The sequence below is a fragment of the Buteo buteo genome, chromosome 21 (assembly GCF_964188355.1).
Source record: "Buteo buteo chromosome 21, bButBut1.hap1.1, whole genome shotgun sequence".
In the NCBI taxonomy this organism is placed as follows: Eukaryota; Metazoa; Chordata; class Aves; order Accipitriformes; family Accipitridae; genus Buteo; species Buteo buteo.
The window spans coordinates 13,648,394-13,663,694 of record NC_134191.1 but is presented as its reverse complement, the minus strand read 5'-3'; the positions used below and the strand labels follow the sequence as shown (position 1 = coordinate 13,663,694).

Here is a 15,301-nt window from a genome sequence, read left to right as displayed (position 1 = left end):
GTGTGGGTCCTGCCAGTAGAGAGGGTGGGGAGAGGAGCTTCCTCAGCTCTGGCTGTGGTCTGGATTGCAGGCTTGAGGTGGCTGAGGTCCAAGGAGGCCAGCAATAGTTGAGAACAGTGTTAATAGTCCTATTCTTAAAGGAGGGGCAGGAGAATGAAGAGGAGAGGAGCAAAGGAAACGGTCACCAGGGTCAAATCGATGCTGTCTTTCCCTGAGTACTTAGAAACAGGTTTTGCCCAACAGCATATTGATAGTCATCAGTCCTGGGGTTTGAAGGTGCTGGGAGGGCTCTTTTGTTGGTGCCCAGACCGTGCTCCTACCCTTGCCTCGGCTTTGTGCTCCTATCGCTTCCTAACCATGAGCCCTTCTCCCTCATGGGGACAGAGTGGCGGCAGGGCAGGATGGCCCGGATCATACTGCAGGACGAAGATGTCACCACAAAGATTGACAATGACTGGAAGAGGCTAAACACCCTGGCCCACTACCAGGTAAGGCTGTCCGCGGTGGAGAGCCCTGAGCAGTCACCAGCTGCTTTGAGCTTGAGCATCTCTTCTCCCTCTTCAGCTTGGTTAGGGCCTGGGCTCAGCTCTCCAGACCGTGCTGCTCATGCAGGGGTATGGCCAGGAGGTCTGCAGTCACTTTCCTGCCTGGGTCCCATGTTTATGGTCCCTCCATTCAAAGAAGCACTAAATGGGGCATCTCCAGGAGTCATAGAGGCTGTTCCCTGCTCTGACCTTACTTTGCCATTTTCATGCCAATTTTCTGGCGTGTTCCTGTTCTGACCCCTTCCCCTGAGCTGTCACAGAGGCAGATATGTAGGTCTCCTTTGCTGGAGGTGGACATCTCTGGGCTGGGCTGCAGTGTAGCTTCATCCCTCCTGGGCTGGTTTCTCCCTGCTGCGGGGCTATTCCTCCTGTGCCTCTCCCGTGTCACAGCCTGCTCACGCCATCTCTGCCCCCAGGTGACGGACGGCTCCTCGGTAGCCCTGGTACCCAAGCAGAACTCGGCGTACAACATCTCCAACTCCTCCACCTTCACCAAGTCCCTCAGCAGATACGGTGAGCGTTGCAGGGGCACCCTCCGCTGTGCAGGCAGGGGAGGGAGCACTGGGCTGGGCTTGCAGACCAAGGCACAGGGCAGGTGTAATTGTGTCTCACGTGAACAAGGTTGTCCAAATCCCTAGCTCTCCTGCACCATATTTATTCTGGTGTTGGAGAGGCAGCAGATGCCCTCAGAGCCATCTCTCTGCAACGTATCAGACTCGGGGGAGAAAGACGTGTCAGATGGCTGCTGCTAAGGGATCCCCTCCCTTTTATTCCCCTGAAATCTAATTAGCACAGAGGCACTTTGCACTTAAATAAGCAGAGTTGAGGACTCCAGTGAACGTGCTGGCAAGTGTACATCAGCCTTGGTTTGGAAGGGAATAGCGTGGTCAGCTCAGACTGGCACAGGAGGCATCTGTGATCCTGGCACCTGCAGGGCTGGGAGCAGGACAGGCCTCTGCAGAAACTCCTTCCATGATGGTTCTGGCTCCTGTGCATCAGCCAGGCTTGAACAAAGCCCGGCAGGCTGCGAGGACGGTCCCAGCAGAGCTCCCAATCCATGGTGACTGCAGAGACTGGATCCCAAAGCTCCCGTTCCATGGCTGTGATGTGCCCTGAAGCCACAGTGGAGGGAAGGGGAGCGGAGGGGCTGGTGGCAAGGTGGAGATGGGCAAGGTACGAGCATCCCTCTCTGCTCGGTGCTTGCAGAGAGCATGCTGCGGACAGCCAGCAGCCCCGACAGCCTGCGCTCACGGACCCCCATGATCACCCCCGACCTGGAGAGCGGCACCAAACTCTGGCACCTGGTGAAAAACCACGACCACATGGACCAGCGGGAGGGTGACAGGGGCAGCAAGATGGTCTCCGAAATCTACCTGACCCGCTTATTAGCCACCAAGGTATGGCCCAGAGGTGCAGAGCTGCCACTTGGGTTTTTAAATGAGTGGGGAAGGGCAGTGATTTAGGTTGTCTGAAAGTGGCAAGCACTGCTTTTTTTATTAGCCTTCTGCTTCAGCACAGAAGGAGCTACTCTCTTGGTCTCTTTCCTGAGCTGGAAGTGATGTTTTCGTGTGTCAAAACCCTCAGTGAATATCCCTTGAGTGGATTTTCCTCTTTGCTTTTTGCACCCTTTGGCGTTTTGACTGTTCCCTGTATCCTTGAGCAGCTGCTGGACTGCAAAGCAGAGATGCCCTGGGGCAGGCACCTCATCCCCTTTGGTGTTTGGGATAAAGCTGCAAAATCAGTGATGTGGGAAGGTTAATTACCCAGGGCATTTGGCATCGCAGCAGGTTCCCCTTCCCTCAGCGCATACAAAACCTTCTGTAGTGCCGAGTGGGCGCTGTGTGTCTGAAATGTCCCTAGAGAGGAGTGGAGGGCTCTGCTGAAGATACTGGCTTAGGATTGCAGAGACTAGGCTCAGCCATCTCCCCTGTGACTTGGCTCCCTGTCTCGTGGGATGAGGGCTTGTTCAGCAATGTCTGTCATCTGGTCTTGGGCACCTTAATGGGACCCTGAAAAGACCATGATATGACATACATTCGTTTGGGTTTTGCTCTATATGGTGTTTTTGTTTGTAGGCATTTAGTGTGCCAGATCATGCAGTGAAGGAGATATCACTGCAGTGTCTGTTTCCCAGTATAAACCACTGAGAACCAGTCGAGTTACACAGGCTGTACTGTGCTTCTCTTCCAGGTGGTAGGAATAGAAGTGGAATTGGTTTAAAGGCTGACCTTTAGTTAAAGGCTCATCTTTCTGCTGGCGCTAGACGTTGCTGAGCCACCCTTCTCTCTCTCTCCTCTTCAGGGCACCCTGCAGAAATTCGTGGATGACCTGTTTGAGACCATCTTCAGTACAGCACATCGTGGGAGTGCGCTGCCCCTCGCCATCAAATACATGTTTGATTTCCTGGACGAACAAGCCGATAAGCATCAGATCAATGACTATGATGTCAGGCACACCTGGAAGAGTAACTGGTAATGGAGAGGGGCAGTGGGCTGGGGGGCTAAGGATATCACAGCTAACGATATTTCCAACCCCTCCCCCAGGGAGCAGAAATATGTCCCTGGAAATGATCCAGGACAAGAGAGGCCCATATCTCTGTATTTCGGGTGTGGGTAAATCCCTTGCATGCCTTCCCGCAGCAGAAAAAATCCCAGGAATGCAATGCTCCCTCAGCCCGTCCGTCCGTCCCCAAATCCCAGGCACCACGCTCCCCCTGACGGCTGGAGTCAGCCAAGGACCACAGCGGCTCTGTTCCCATCTCACCTTGGGCAAACGCCGCTCGGTCTTCTCCATCCTTCGGGCTCCTCCAGAGGTGCCAGCCCCAATTCTCATCTCGACTGTCCTAAAGGTGTTTCCACGCTCCCTCCTGTCCCTCAGCTGAACGTGCCCTAACAAAGTCAGGGTAAAGCCATGTATGCATCCTCCCTAACCTGGCCGGCAGAGCCAGCCCATCGGCTCTGCTAATTGCTCTCTGAAGAGCGGGGCGGAGTGGCTGATGAGACCTCCGTAAGTGCCGTGCTGGGGCCAGGGCTCAAGCAGACGTTGGCTCCTGCTCTGCAGCCCCCCCTTGGCATTTTTCTTTTCTGCTGCCTCACTGATTTCATCTCTCTGATCTTGCCGTTACTGGAGACGGGTACGTACATTCCCGTGTCTGGCATTTGTTAAATGGCAGCCAAATTGCTTTTGTGTAGTTCAGTAACTGTTGGCAATTAGCAGGGCAGGAAAAGAAACATTTTTAAATGGAGATGTGAGAGCGCGGAAGCGCTTGGAACTGATTTATAACTCGGTTTTCTATATTAAAAGAAGGAGCGAAAGGCAAGGGAGGGAAAAAAAAGCCCGCTCCGCAGGGGCTGGGCATGCAGGCTCCTGCATACTAATGCCTGTGCTTATCTCTGGGCGCTAATTCGATGTGTGGAGCTAATTTCTAGAGGCCATTCCCTTCACAAATGAAATATGTACATGCACCCGGTACCCTCATTAGGAAAGTCCTGGGGAACGAAGTGTGTTTTGTCTAAGATAAAAGCATTCGCTGGGTGTTGGTGCTGAGGGATGACAGAGCGGAGAGGGGGGAGACCCTGAGATGCTCCTGGGAGAGGAGAGGGGCAGCAGGATTGGGAAATGGAGCCGTGGAGGGTGGCACGTGTGTCGGTATGCAGTAAACATCCAGTCGGTGCCTGGCCAGGAGACCTGCTGGCTCTACAGCCCAGAGCTTTATTTCCAGCATCCGAGGCTGCCTAAATTCTCCTCTGGTGTTAAATGTGCTAATGAGTCCCTTGAGGAGTCCAGTTAACTCCCTCCTCCAACACGGGAGATGTGTGAAATGCCACACGGCACCTTCGAAGGGATTACTGATGCGAGAGAAGGGACCATGCCTGGGTCGACCCATGCGCTCAGCAAGGGCTCTTCAGTATGAGTGGATCCTTGGAGAAAGTGCGGATCTGCGCTGCCTCGGTTTGCCTTTGGAGACGTTGGCAGTGCTGAGGAATTTCTCCGCGGAGAGCTGTGGCCATGTGGGGGTGGGCAGGGGGGAGCGGCCATTTACCCCAGGATGTTTGCATCCCTGGGGTGCTGGGAAAAGCAGCCTGCCCAGTTCTGGGTCATGGGGAGCTCCTTCTCCACAACTGGAGATGCATGTGTGTGCCAGCTGCCCTCTAGGGCTTGATTCAGGTGCTGACTCCTGTTTCTTTCATCCCTCAGTCTACCTCTACGTTTTTGGGTGAATGTGATTAAGAACCCCCAGTTTGTGTTCGACATTCACAAGAACAGTATTACTGATGCCTGCCTATCCGTGGTGGCTCAGACATTCATGGACTCCTGCTCAACTTCTGAGCACAAGCTAGGAAAAGACTCTCCCTCCAACAAACTACTGTATGCCAAGGACATCCCCAACTACAAGAGCTGGGTAGAAAGGTGAGTAGACTTGGCAATAGCGCCTTGCTTCACCTGGAGGACTTATGGTGGATGTATGTGGGTGTGGGGACTTGGGTCATTGGGAGGACTCCTCCTGGCAGCTGTCTGAAGAGCGTACTAACGCTTGTGGAAGGTGATCCTCTCATTTGAGAGATGGTGCTTTCTCGTGATTGTCTCCTGGAATGAGTTTGCAATGACTGTTTGACAGAGCCGTTTATGACTTGCTTAAGGGGTGCTAAAAGCAACCTCCACTTTTAGGTCGCCTGATGTTTTCTGTTGTAAAACTTGGTCTGTGCTAGGGAATTGCTAACACCTTCCTTGATTGCTTTCGAAGAGCAGTGAGAAGTCAGCCTTGGACTAGAGAAGTGCCTTTTTTGTACCACAACAATACACGCAAGTTTTGCTGAAATGGTTGAAAATTACCATTTCCCATCTCTCATCCATCAGTACATCTCACCTGGGATCCTGATGACAGCACATGCTCTGAGGCAGCGCTCGGGCTGCTGTCGCTGTGCCAAGGAGCAGGGAGAGGAGCAGGTCCCCTGACTCCTTCCGATACCCTCCACCTGCGCTGTTAGCTGATGAGAGACACCCTTCTGTCCCGCTGCATTAATGCAGTGTTAAAAGTTCAGGTTTTGAATGCTACTGATTGAAAATTGATGCACTCAGGCATAATGCTGTGTTTAGCTTTATCCTTTTGGGAGACAAAACTAGGAGATGTTCTGCAAAGCCCTCCAAATAGAGCTACTGTTAAAATGTTGCTGTCTTGTGAAGTGGGACTTCATCAAGCTTAAAAAATGGCAGATTTCAGGTTGCTGATGCAAATTTCCTCTTGTACTGATATGCTGTGCTATAGATGATGCGCTTTTTTTTTCTTTTTTTTTTTTTTTAAACTGAGGACCTTTCCCCTTTTCTGGAAGCATGTAGACTGGATACAGAATGAACCAAATGAAAGATGTCCAGGCAACAATAAGCATCATATTCTCTAGTTTGCAAGCATGAGACTTTGTAGCCTAAATCATCCTTTGGATACTCGCTTGTACACAGTTATTTTTGCAGCACCATTGGCATGCCTGGTGCTTTGCAGGCAGGTACAAAGACAAGCTTCTTCCCTCGAGGAAGATGGGACTTGGATCAGAAGAAAAGGTGCCCCTGAAATATGATGGCTGAGATGAGAGATGAGCTGCATTGTAATAGGAGAAAGTTCTTTGCAGGGGGCTGGAGCGAGCTTTGGAGTGGGGTCCCATAGGAACATTACAAACTTCATAAGGTGAATTTCTCTGACCTTGCCATCTCTATGACAAAAATATTCAGCTCTGCGTGTGCCCGGAGAAAAAAAGGTATAAAACCGTTCCAGAGTTAAGCATTGGTCTAGACATGCTGTGTCCCTGGGGAGGAGGTGGGAGATCTCACCGGTGACAGCTGTTCCTGCCATCGCTTACCACCAGTACGGTCCCAGAGGCAGCCGAGCAGGGGGCAGGGTATGGCTGGGTCTCCTACTGCTCCTCTGCTGCGGGGATTTATGGCATAATCAGCATTTCTGGCTTTTGGCACAGTTACTGTCGCAAAGCTTTGCAGAGGCAGGATGGGAGCGATGCGAGGGCGGCTGAGTGGGACTGCTAGTCCCAACAGCAGGTCTGTCTGCCACCGTGGTTCAGGCACCAGCTGAAAAAAGGGCATCCTGCCAGTCTGAGGCAGGAATAGCAAAGTAAATGGCTCCGGAGGTTGAAAGCCTGGGGAAAGCCAAGGGGAGTGTTGCCGGGGTCATGGCTGTGGTAGCTGTCCTCTGGAAATGGGAGGTGTGACTGGGATCTCGGTCCACACAAACCATGCACACTTGCATTGAAACATGATGGTCTCCTGCCATCCTTTGTGTCATGATAAAACCTGGAATGTAAAACTGCTGCTTGTTACCTGGATGACTTGTGGCAGCCACAAAAGCTTTCTTCTTCAGCAGGTCTCCCTTGTATGTCCATCTCCCATGAGTCCCTTCCCCCACAAGGGCCTTCACCTGGGTTAAAGGGGGGCCAGGAGGATCTCTGTGGGTTTTCTTTGCTAATCAAAGCTGGCTGGACCTGAGAAGGTTGGGCATATTGTCCCTAATATTCCTCAGCACAGGTAGAAGTAATGTCAGCTTTAGGAGACGTCACTCTGGGGGTGATCTCTCTAGCAGCATCGCAGATCTCTTGATGCCTGGTTTAGTCAGAGGTTCTCACCCCAGACCACTGCTCTCTTGGCAGCGTCCAGGAAATCTCTTGCATCACTTTCTGAGTGTGAATGAGCCTCCTTGTAAAAAGTGCCCAAGTATTTTATCACTAGCTGAGTTCAGCGCCGTGGGATGGAGTAGATCCTTGTATTCATCTCCTCAAGTGGTCTGGCTGCCATCTGCTCCTATCCAAGTGCTTCAGCCATGTTCCATCTCAGCGTTTGGCTGATGAAGCTAATGATGCTAATCACTGTACCAGAAACTTCACTGAGTGAGGAGTCATGAGAAGTAAAGCAAACCTGGGAGAGACTGGCACTCTCTATTTCCAGGTGGTGGGGGTTGCCAGGGCTCGTTTGCTGTGGGTAGGGTTTCTTTTTTAATAGAGGCCTGTGGACACAACCCTGGTTTTCAGAAGGACCTCAGTGGCCGGTCCACTGGTGTGTCTGCTTAGTGTAACCCTCCTGCTGCAATGGGATGCTGCGGCTTTGATCTCCCTGGGTTTTGATGAATATCCTGTTGGATGTTCTGCGTTTCCACTACAATTCTGGACCATACAAGCTGTGTCTGGGTTTCCCTGTATTTGCGGAGCATATCCATGAGGCAGCTGTGGGATAGGTCTGCAAATCTTAAGGTGTCCTAGGAAATGTGAGGTACTATGCTGCTGGTAGCAACCATCAGAGAAGCACAAGGAAGGCAGGAAAGCACCAAGTCATTTGACCCAGGCATGCCCTAAGACATCAGTTACCTCCTCTACTGCCCAGGATCCTCTGAGTTCACAGACGTGTCTGCAGAACCTTGGTTTTCAGTGAAAATGAAAGCTCTTTGTAGCTTTTAGGTGCTTGATAACTTCTGAGCATGACCAGTGGCAGTTGTAGGCTGCATTGAATGCCTGTTGCTGAGGAAGACATAACCGACACAGACAGGTATCACTGCGAGGGCTGGATGTGAACTTGTCTTGTGTTCATGCACCAAGTATTTAATTGAATGCAAAGAGGCATCGTTGGCTTCAGCGACACGGCGACCTTAGAATGGTAGCAAAGCCTTATGTGTTGCTGCAAGCATGGAGGATTCTGGTAGATGTGGTTTGGTGGTAAAACACGCCAATGGACTGGGAAGGAGGAAAAATGTGTGGTTTAGGAGAGGGTAGGAAATCCCTCAGAGCAGTGGCTCCTGGCTTCCCAGCATGGTGAGCTGGGCTGGGCAGCGCCTGGCGCTGCTCCATCTGGAGTGTGTTCCTAACGATGCTGAGCGCTCCATGCAGTGCTCAGAGAGTTCTTGGGAGTGCTCAGAGAGTTCTTGATGAGCAGCAGTGTTATAGTGGGTGAGCGTGGTATGTCACTGCTCGTAGGCAAGATGGTCTTCACCTTGCCTTTCCAGTGGCTGTTCTCAGCGAGTGTCATGGTGGGGACCCATCCCCTTCTATCTGTCCCTATTTCTGACCCACTCTTCTGTTTCTTCCTTGCAGATATTATGCAGATATAGCTAAAATGCCAGCGATCAGTGACCAGGACATGAGCGCATACCTGGCAGAGCAGTCGCGGTTACACCTCAGCCAGTTCAACAGTATGAGTGCGCTGCACGAGATCTACTCCTACATCACCAAGTACAAGGATGAGGTAAGACATGGTGATGGGGATTCAAGCCTGGGCTGTGAGCTGTGTCCCTTTGCCCATGTTTCTGCAGTCCCCCGCTTTTCCTACAGAAAAACACCTCATGAAATGCAAGAGAACAACGTAGTCCATGTGTGTGCTTGGGCTGGTGGGGAAGGAAAGGTTTGGGAGGCATGGAGCCAGGCGCTGGTGTAGGCAGTGCTTCATTCCCCATATTTTCTGCAGGGGGTAATGTGGGGAACACCTATTTTTCTACACATTTGGCGTGAGCCCCACGGGGCTGCAGAGTTCGCGGCATTATCTCAGTGTGCCTCCTCTATCTGCTGCCACTGACCCGGTGCCATGGCGGTACCAACATTGTGTGATTATACAGGTGGCATCTGGCTCTGCTCTCTGGGCCTGCTAGAGGATGTGGTGGCCTCTTCAGTGCTTGCTTTGTGAACATCAGTAAGAATGGTTAAAAACCCCTCTGTTGTAATTCATACAAATTAACTTTGTAAAGCACCACTGAAATCCACACCCTGCATCTTTTTATTAAGCAATAAAATATGTAACTACAGTAAAATATGGATCTATACATATAACATGATAGTATAGGTTTTATCATCCCAATAAAGGGGATTGACGACTGTGTTTGAATGGTGGCTTATTTAGGTGACAGAGTGCCAGAACGTCTCCTTGCTCGGAGAGAGCTGGGCAAGCTGGCGTCTCACCCTGCAGGAGGAGGAAACGGGGTCCCCATCGTACCCTGCAATCCTGAGAGGCATCTCCCAGCGCCTCTTTGAGGTGTGAATTTAGGGAGTCTATGGAAAGGTCATAGCAGACCCGGCCCCTGTGTCTAAGGTCACTGCTGGGACTGTGGTGGCCAAAATCCTTGTGGAGCTAGGTACTTTGCAGGAGTGAGGAGGAGGAGGGTCTGGCTTGCCTACAGAGATGGCAGGAGACCCTGGTGCTTGGGAAGGTGGCGTGTGGTGGTCACCGTGCAGCTGGTGGCCATGTACTGATGACCGTGCTAGTGGGACCTCTGTGCCACTCCCCAAACAAGTTGGGATGGCACATCAAGTAGGCCCCTATAGCACTATGCAATGAGTTGGCCGTGAAGGGTTTTTGGGGTTTTACAGTTTGTACAACAGCTCTGTGGCTACCGTAAGAGTGGAAGAGGAGCAGTGTGGAGGACCTAGATTGGCTGTGGGGCAGCCATCAGCCCTCAGCCATCATCAAGTGTCACTTCCTCCAGGCTAAAAGTCTCCCAAGCCTTAAATAAATTCTCCAAGCCCTGGGTGAGAGCAGGGAGGGGACCATGTGGCGTTAATGAAATGCTCTTTAGGGGCACAGGTCCTCTTCTTGCCCACTAATGGCAGCCTGACATCTGTTGAGTGTCTTGCAGTCGCTCGCTCTCTGAGCATCACAAGTGTGTTCACAGCTCTCAGGAACTTCTTTTATTATTTGTAATGGGATTAATAAATCACAGCTGTTCCCTTTGTTTGTTTTCATTCATTAAGCACAATTATATGCAGCCCGATTGCACCCTCTTTGATGCAAAATGGGAGAGAATAATTTTTCCTGTTGTTCAGTGCAATAATATGCTGTCATTGGCTGTGAATGAAAATCATAATTAATTTTCATTTGGGTACTTGCATCTTGGTAATCAGTGGTCCTGGCTCCTTACAGCAGGTGACAAACCTGGGTCTCTCTCTACACTCAGCACAGGTTTCCTTTGACTGCATTGTTTCCGTAAGGCTGAGATAAAAGAGGAGCAAATAAATGCAGGGGCAGGTTGTGCATCTTTCCACACCTCGGTATCCCAGGATACACAACTGTCTTACCAGGAGAGGCAGAGGAGGCAGGCGGGGGGAGTAGACTCCTTTTCTACTTCTCAGACCAATCTCATTTGGTTCCAGCTCAGCCACCTTTCAGGCACGTGGGGTTTTGATTTCTGCATGAGTGTTATTACAGTTATTTTATTCTGTGTGTAGCATGACGGCCAACAGCGGCCGCAGAGATGGATGGCAGGGGAGTGTGCCCGGTAGCAGGTTTGTGGCAGAATCTATGAGCTCTCCCGAGTCCAGCTGCAGCCCAGGGTCGTCGCTGCCAGGGGAAGTAAATCAGATGTGCCCGACTCACTGGTGAATTGTCCCCTCCTCAGGAGGTGACGCCGGTGTCGAGATGCAGCTTTCCTCTTCCCTTTGGGAAGAGATTCTTCATCGGGCATCTCTTACTGGCCCGGCAGACAGGGACCAGCGTGGTCCTGTCCCAAAAAGCCTGGTGGAGAGCCAGAGCCTGTCGGTGGCTGGAGGCTGCTGCATGGCAGCACGGTGGATGCTGCACAGCACGCCCTGCACGCCGCTCCGCGACCCGCCGGTGCTGCAGCAGCTCTTAATCAAAGGGAGCTGATTCCCCATTAAGAAGTTACCTGTAGGGCTCCTGATGGACTTTGCCTGCCTCCTAGTAAGTCTATTAATTATACAACAGTTTGTTTCCAATTATGTGGCCAATGAAATGGTTAATCAAGTCCCCTTTGACAGATGCCTTGATATTTAATTGCAAAAAATTTGTTCTCTCAACTAGCTCACCCGAGGAGATGAGATTTCTGTCAGGTTTGTTTTTTTAAATCAGCTTTTCTGCTCTACTGGCATGATGTTAGTGAGACGAGGCTCCTGGCTGCTGGGAGGGCAACTGCCCCTTCGTTTTACGCTTCATTACTGCCTTCTCCCCACTCTGAGCCTCGTCCTCCACCCTCCCACTGCCACCAGTCCTCTCCTGGCCCTGGAGGCATGGCCGCATCCAGCCCAGGGCAGGGGACCGTCCCTCCATCCTGCGATCTGTCACCTCGGCCAGGAGCTTGTTTAGAGAAAGGGGATTTCAAAGGAGGAAAGTCATTCTTGGATGTCTGTGGGTGTCCCCCTTGCACAGGACTGAGGGCTCCCCGCGAGGCAGGCTTTGCTGGTGCATCATCTGGTGTCCCCCTCCATCACCTCAGTGCTCCCCAGTCGTCCACTCCGGGGAGAGCTGAGCAGGGTTTTACCACTGGCGGCAGCTGAAGCCTCGTGGATTTGGTCTTTTTGTGCTCGTGGAACCAGTTTGTGGCTTGGTCTCTGGTCTCTGAAATGGTGGTCTCTGAGATGCAGCCCCTTGCCTCCCCAGGACGTTAGAGGTTTGCTGGAAGTCGTGGACGTGGTGGGAAGGTGTCGTTGTCTTGGTTTTGGCGTTCACCCTCCGTTTGACGATGGATGTTTGTTTTCTTCATTTCCCCACCTGCAAGTTGGCTTCTCGTTAGTGTCAAGCAGGTCCCTGGTGTTACTGCAGCCCCTTGGGGGTCCCGGGAGGCTCTGTCTGGGGGGTGAAAGCACTCAGAGCGGGGTCCTCCACCTCGCGCCTCCTTTGGCCCTCTCCTGGCCCCGTTAGGGACGGGAACAAACGTGGGGCCGCATCCCCACGCCGCGATGCCGTCGATGAGCCGGCGCGGCCACGGGCAAGGAGGAGCCGCTTTGGGTAGGAGGGCATCTCCTCACCCTCTCTTCTCCCCTCTCTCCCCCAGATTTTAGCTGCGTTGGAGAAGGACGAGCAGGCCCGGAGGCAGCGGCTGAGGAGTAAGCTGGAGCAGGCGATCGACACAATGGCCTTAAGCAGCTGAGAAGGCAGCGGCGCGGTGCCAGCGTCCCGGGCAGCGGAGGCGGCGGGAGGGAGGGCCAGCCAGCGGCAGCCGCGGGCAGAAGACGACTTTGGGGCTGGGGCCGGCCGGACCCGCGGGAGCCGCTGCGCCTCCGCGCGCTTCCCACGAACGAACAAGGAAACCTCACGCTTTAGCGGAAAAAAAAACCCCACAAACAAAACCACAACAAACAAATCCCGATGACGGCAGCAACATCGATAAAACCCCCTGACACGCACGCAAAACCCCCCCAGTCCAACCGGGGTACAGCAGGGACCTTGCAGAGAGGCGATGCCGGGCGGAGGAGAAGGGGGTCGCCTGCCCCACGGACCCGCTGGGCATCCTTTGCCCGGGCAGAGCCCCTGAGCCCGCAAGGAAGGAGGGTCGGGACCGCGGGGCTTTCTAGGACGGCGTTTGGATGTTGTTGTTACTTTGGTGGAGGGAGGGTGGGTGGGCTCCTATTTTTACTGTACTTGACTTGCTCTCCCCTCCTTCTCCCCAGCTGGCTGCTCCCTCTCCTCCTCCTCCTCTCTCTTTTTCTGTCTCTTCCCCCTTCTCTCTCTGTCTGGCCTTCTGCCACTAGTGTTAACTGCTATATTTGCACAATTTACACGAGACAAACAAGATTTTTAATTTAAAGAAAAAAAATTATAACAAAAAACGGGAGGGGAAAAAAAAAAGATTCTAAATTTTTGCAACAAACTAACAAAAACGGTTTTAAAAAATAAGCTAAAGGACTGATGCTGGGGAGATTTGGGGGTGGGGGCAGTAGGGGTGGGCAGGAAAGGGAGAAATCCCTGAGCTTTGATATTTCTAAAATACGTCCTGTGCCATGTTTTATTTGAATGTTGTTTAGTGCAGAAAAAAAAAAATCAAAAAAAAAAGGTGGGAGTTTTGTTAGCTGAATAGATGCTCTTATTTAAATGCTGCTGGAGTGGTTCTGGAGGTCACAATCAGAGAGGAAGGGAGATTCCAAGGTTGGTTTTTCTTTTCCTGGGGGATCACTGAGGGTTGGTCGCTGTTATGTTGAGCTTGTCCTCGTTTTCCCTGTCGGGTGGCCACGGGGAGGTCTGGGCAGCGCTGCCCGCCCCTGCCTGTCCCGGGACGATGTGGGGTGGAGGACGGCTTGGGGGCTGTTGGGAGGGTTCGTGGAGAGCCAGCCTGGGGTTTTTTTTGGCCGATCCCCTGGTGCTGGAGCAGCCTTAACGAAGCCTCTTTATTTTCCCCACCACCACCCCATCATCTTTTTGTGCTGATGCAGGGAAAGGGACCAGATCCCTGGGGAAAGGGGAGGCAGCTCCTCCGCATCTCCGGACCAGGATCCCCCCTGGAAAACTCCGCTGGGTGACCAGCCCACGGAGGGACCGGCATGCTCGGCCGCCACGGGGCTGTCGCCCGCTCCTCCACCCGGGAAGCCCAAACGTGTGCAGGACTTTCCGCCCCAGATTGACCTTTCTTTCTCTGTCTTTTGCTTCTTTCTCCCCCTTTCTCTCCTTGCTGTCACCCCGTCTTGCCTCCGCCGCCTCCGCCCTGCCGGGGGGTTCGCTGGAAACCCGAGGTCTCTCCCTTGGCTGCCCGCTTCGAAACGTCAGATCCTCGCGGGTTTGTGCTTTCCGGAGATGAAAAGGTGCCGAATGCTGCCCCTGAATGGCAGCAGGTGACCAAAAACTTCCAAAAAAATGAGGAAAACCCTTTCCTTTTCTGTACCGAGAGCTCTCGCCACTGCCCAGGCCACAGCAGATGGGGCCAAACTCTGCCAGGAGCGGGTGGCTGTCGAAATCCAAGTGGAAGGAAGCCCAGCTGATTTCTGTCCGTTCCCTTAAATCACAAGTTAAGGGGGGGAGAGGGAGAAATAATGAAGTTTTTAATTAAAAAAAAAAAATAATAAAAGTGTGTATATATATATATGTGGTTACAATCTAATTCTCGTGCCCCAGTGGGGTGCTGTATAGTTAACTGAAGGAGAATCGAACCAATATAAATATGAAATGAATTTACACAGCCAGATAAAACAAAACAAACAACAATACAAGAAAAAAAAAAGGATACCAAATTGTCTGGAAGAAATTTCCAAGCCTTTCTCACCATGCAGAACAATCGTTTGAAGCCTGCACATCTCTCATTATGTTGTAGTTTTGTTTGGTTTTGTTTTGTTTTAATAAGGAGGGAAAGGAGAAGATGATGATTAAAAAAAAAAAACAACAAAAAACCCAACCACAACAGCAAAACTATGTTTGAAAAAGAAGTAATAATTGTTTCCCAAACCTATGAACCCCGAGCTGTCGCTGGATTTCTGAGAGCTGTGGGCTGTTGCATGACTGTGCTAGATTTTAGTCTGAGTTGATCTTTTTAAGAAACAGAAGAAAAAAAAAAACCATAAAACAAAAAAACTGCAAGTGTTGAATATTAGAGGTTTGTTTAGACCTGTTATCTATTTTTTTTTATTTGAAATTAATTTGTCACTTTCTTGTCCAAAAGAAAAAAAAAAACAAAACAAACAAAAAGCAAAAAGAAAGACTTCAGAGGTTCACATCTCAAATGTGGTACTCGGAGAGCCTTAAAGGACAGCTGTGTGCCCACCCGCCCCGTGCTGGGGCCACCGCCGGCTGCCGGCATCTCCCTGGGCTCTCTGGGGGGGGACCAAAATCCTCCCGGGGGGTCCTTTGCAGAACTCGCTGCCGCTGCGATGGGGCGGAGAGGTGCCCGCGGCTCCCTTTGGTGCAAGGTTGGCCCAAAGCTTCTTCCTCGTGCCGCTGCCCGGTGTTGGCGGAGGTCCTGGAAATCGCCCGGAGGACGGCGGCCGTGCCTTGGTGGTCGTTGCGATCTGGTGGAAGGGGAGCGGTGGCTTTGAAGTCTCTGTCTGAAGGTGGCGTGGGTC

General features: G+C 51.9%; 1 protein-coding gene across 6 annotated transcripts in view; it reads left to right on the top strand.

The window, feature by feature from the left end:
* Positions 1–12,593, top strand: part of PLXNA1 (plexin A1) — a 121,137-nt gene extending 108,544 nt beyond the window's left edge. For all 6 annotated transcript variants that reach the window (XM_075053145.1, XM_075053143.1, XM_075053144.1 and 3 more), the window contains exons 26-32: positions 385–488; positions 962–1,058; positions 1,752–1,942; positions 2,847–3,016; positions 4,743–4,955; positions 8,627–8,777; positions 12,310–12,593. In XM_075053145.1, the coding sequence (XP_074909246.1) occupies positions 385–488; positions 962–1,058; positions 1,752–1,942; positions 2,847–3,016; positions 4,743–4,955; positions 8,627–8,777; positions 12,310–12,405 (1,022 nt within the window). In that variant the 3' untranslated portion in view covers positions 12,406–12,593. The remainder of the gene's footprint in view (positions 1–384; positions 489–961; positions 1,059–1,751; positions 1,943–2,846; positions 3,017–4,742; positions 4,956–8,626; positions 8,778–12,309) is intronic.
* Positions 12,594–15,301: the final 2,708 nt, after the last annotated feature.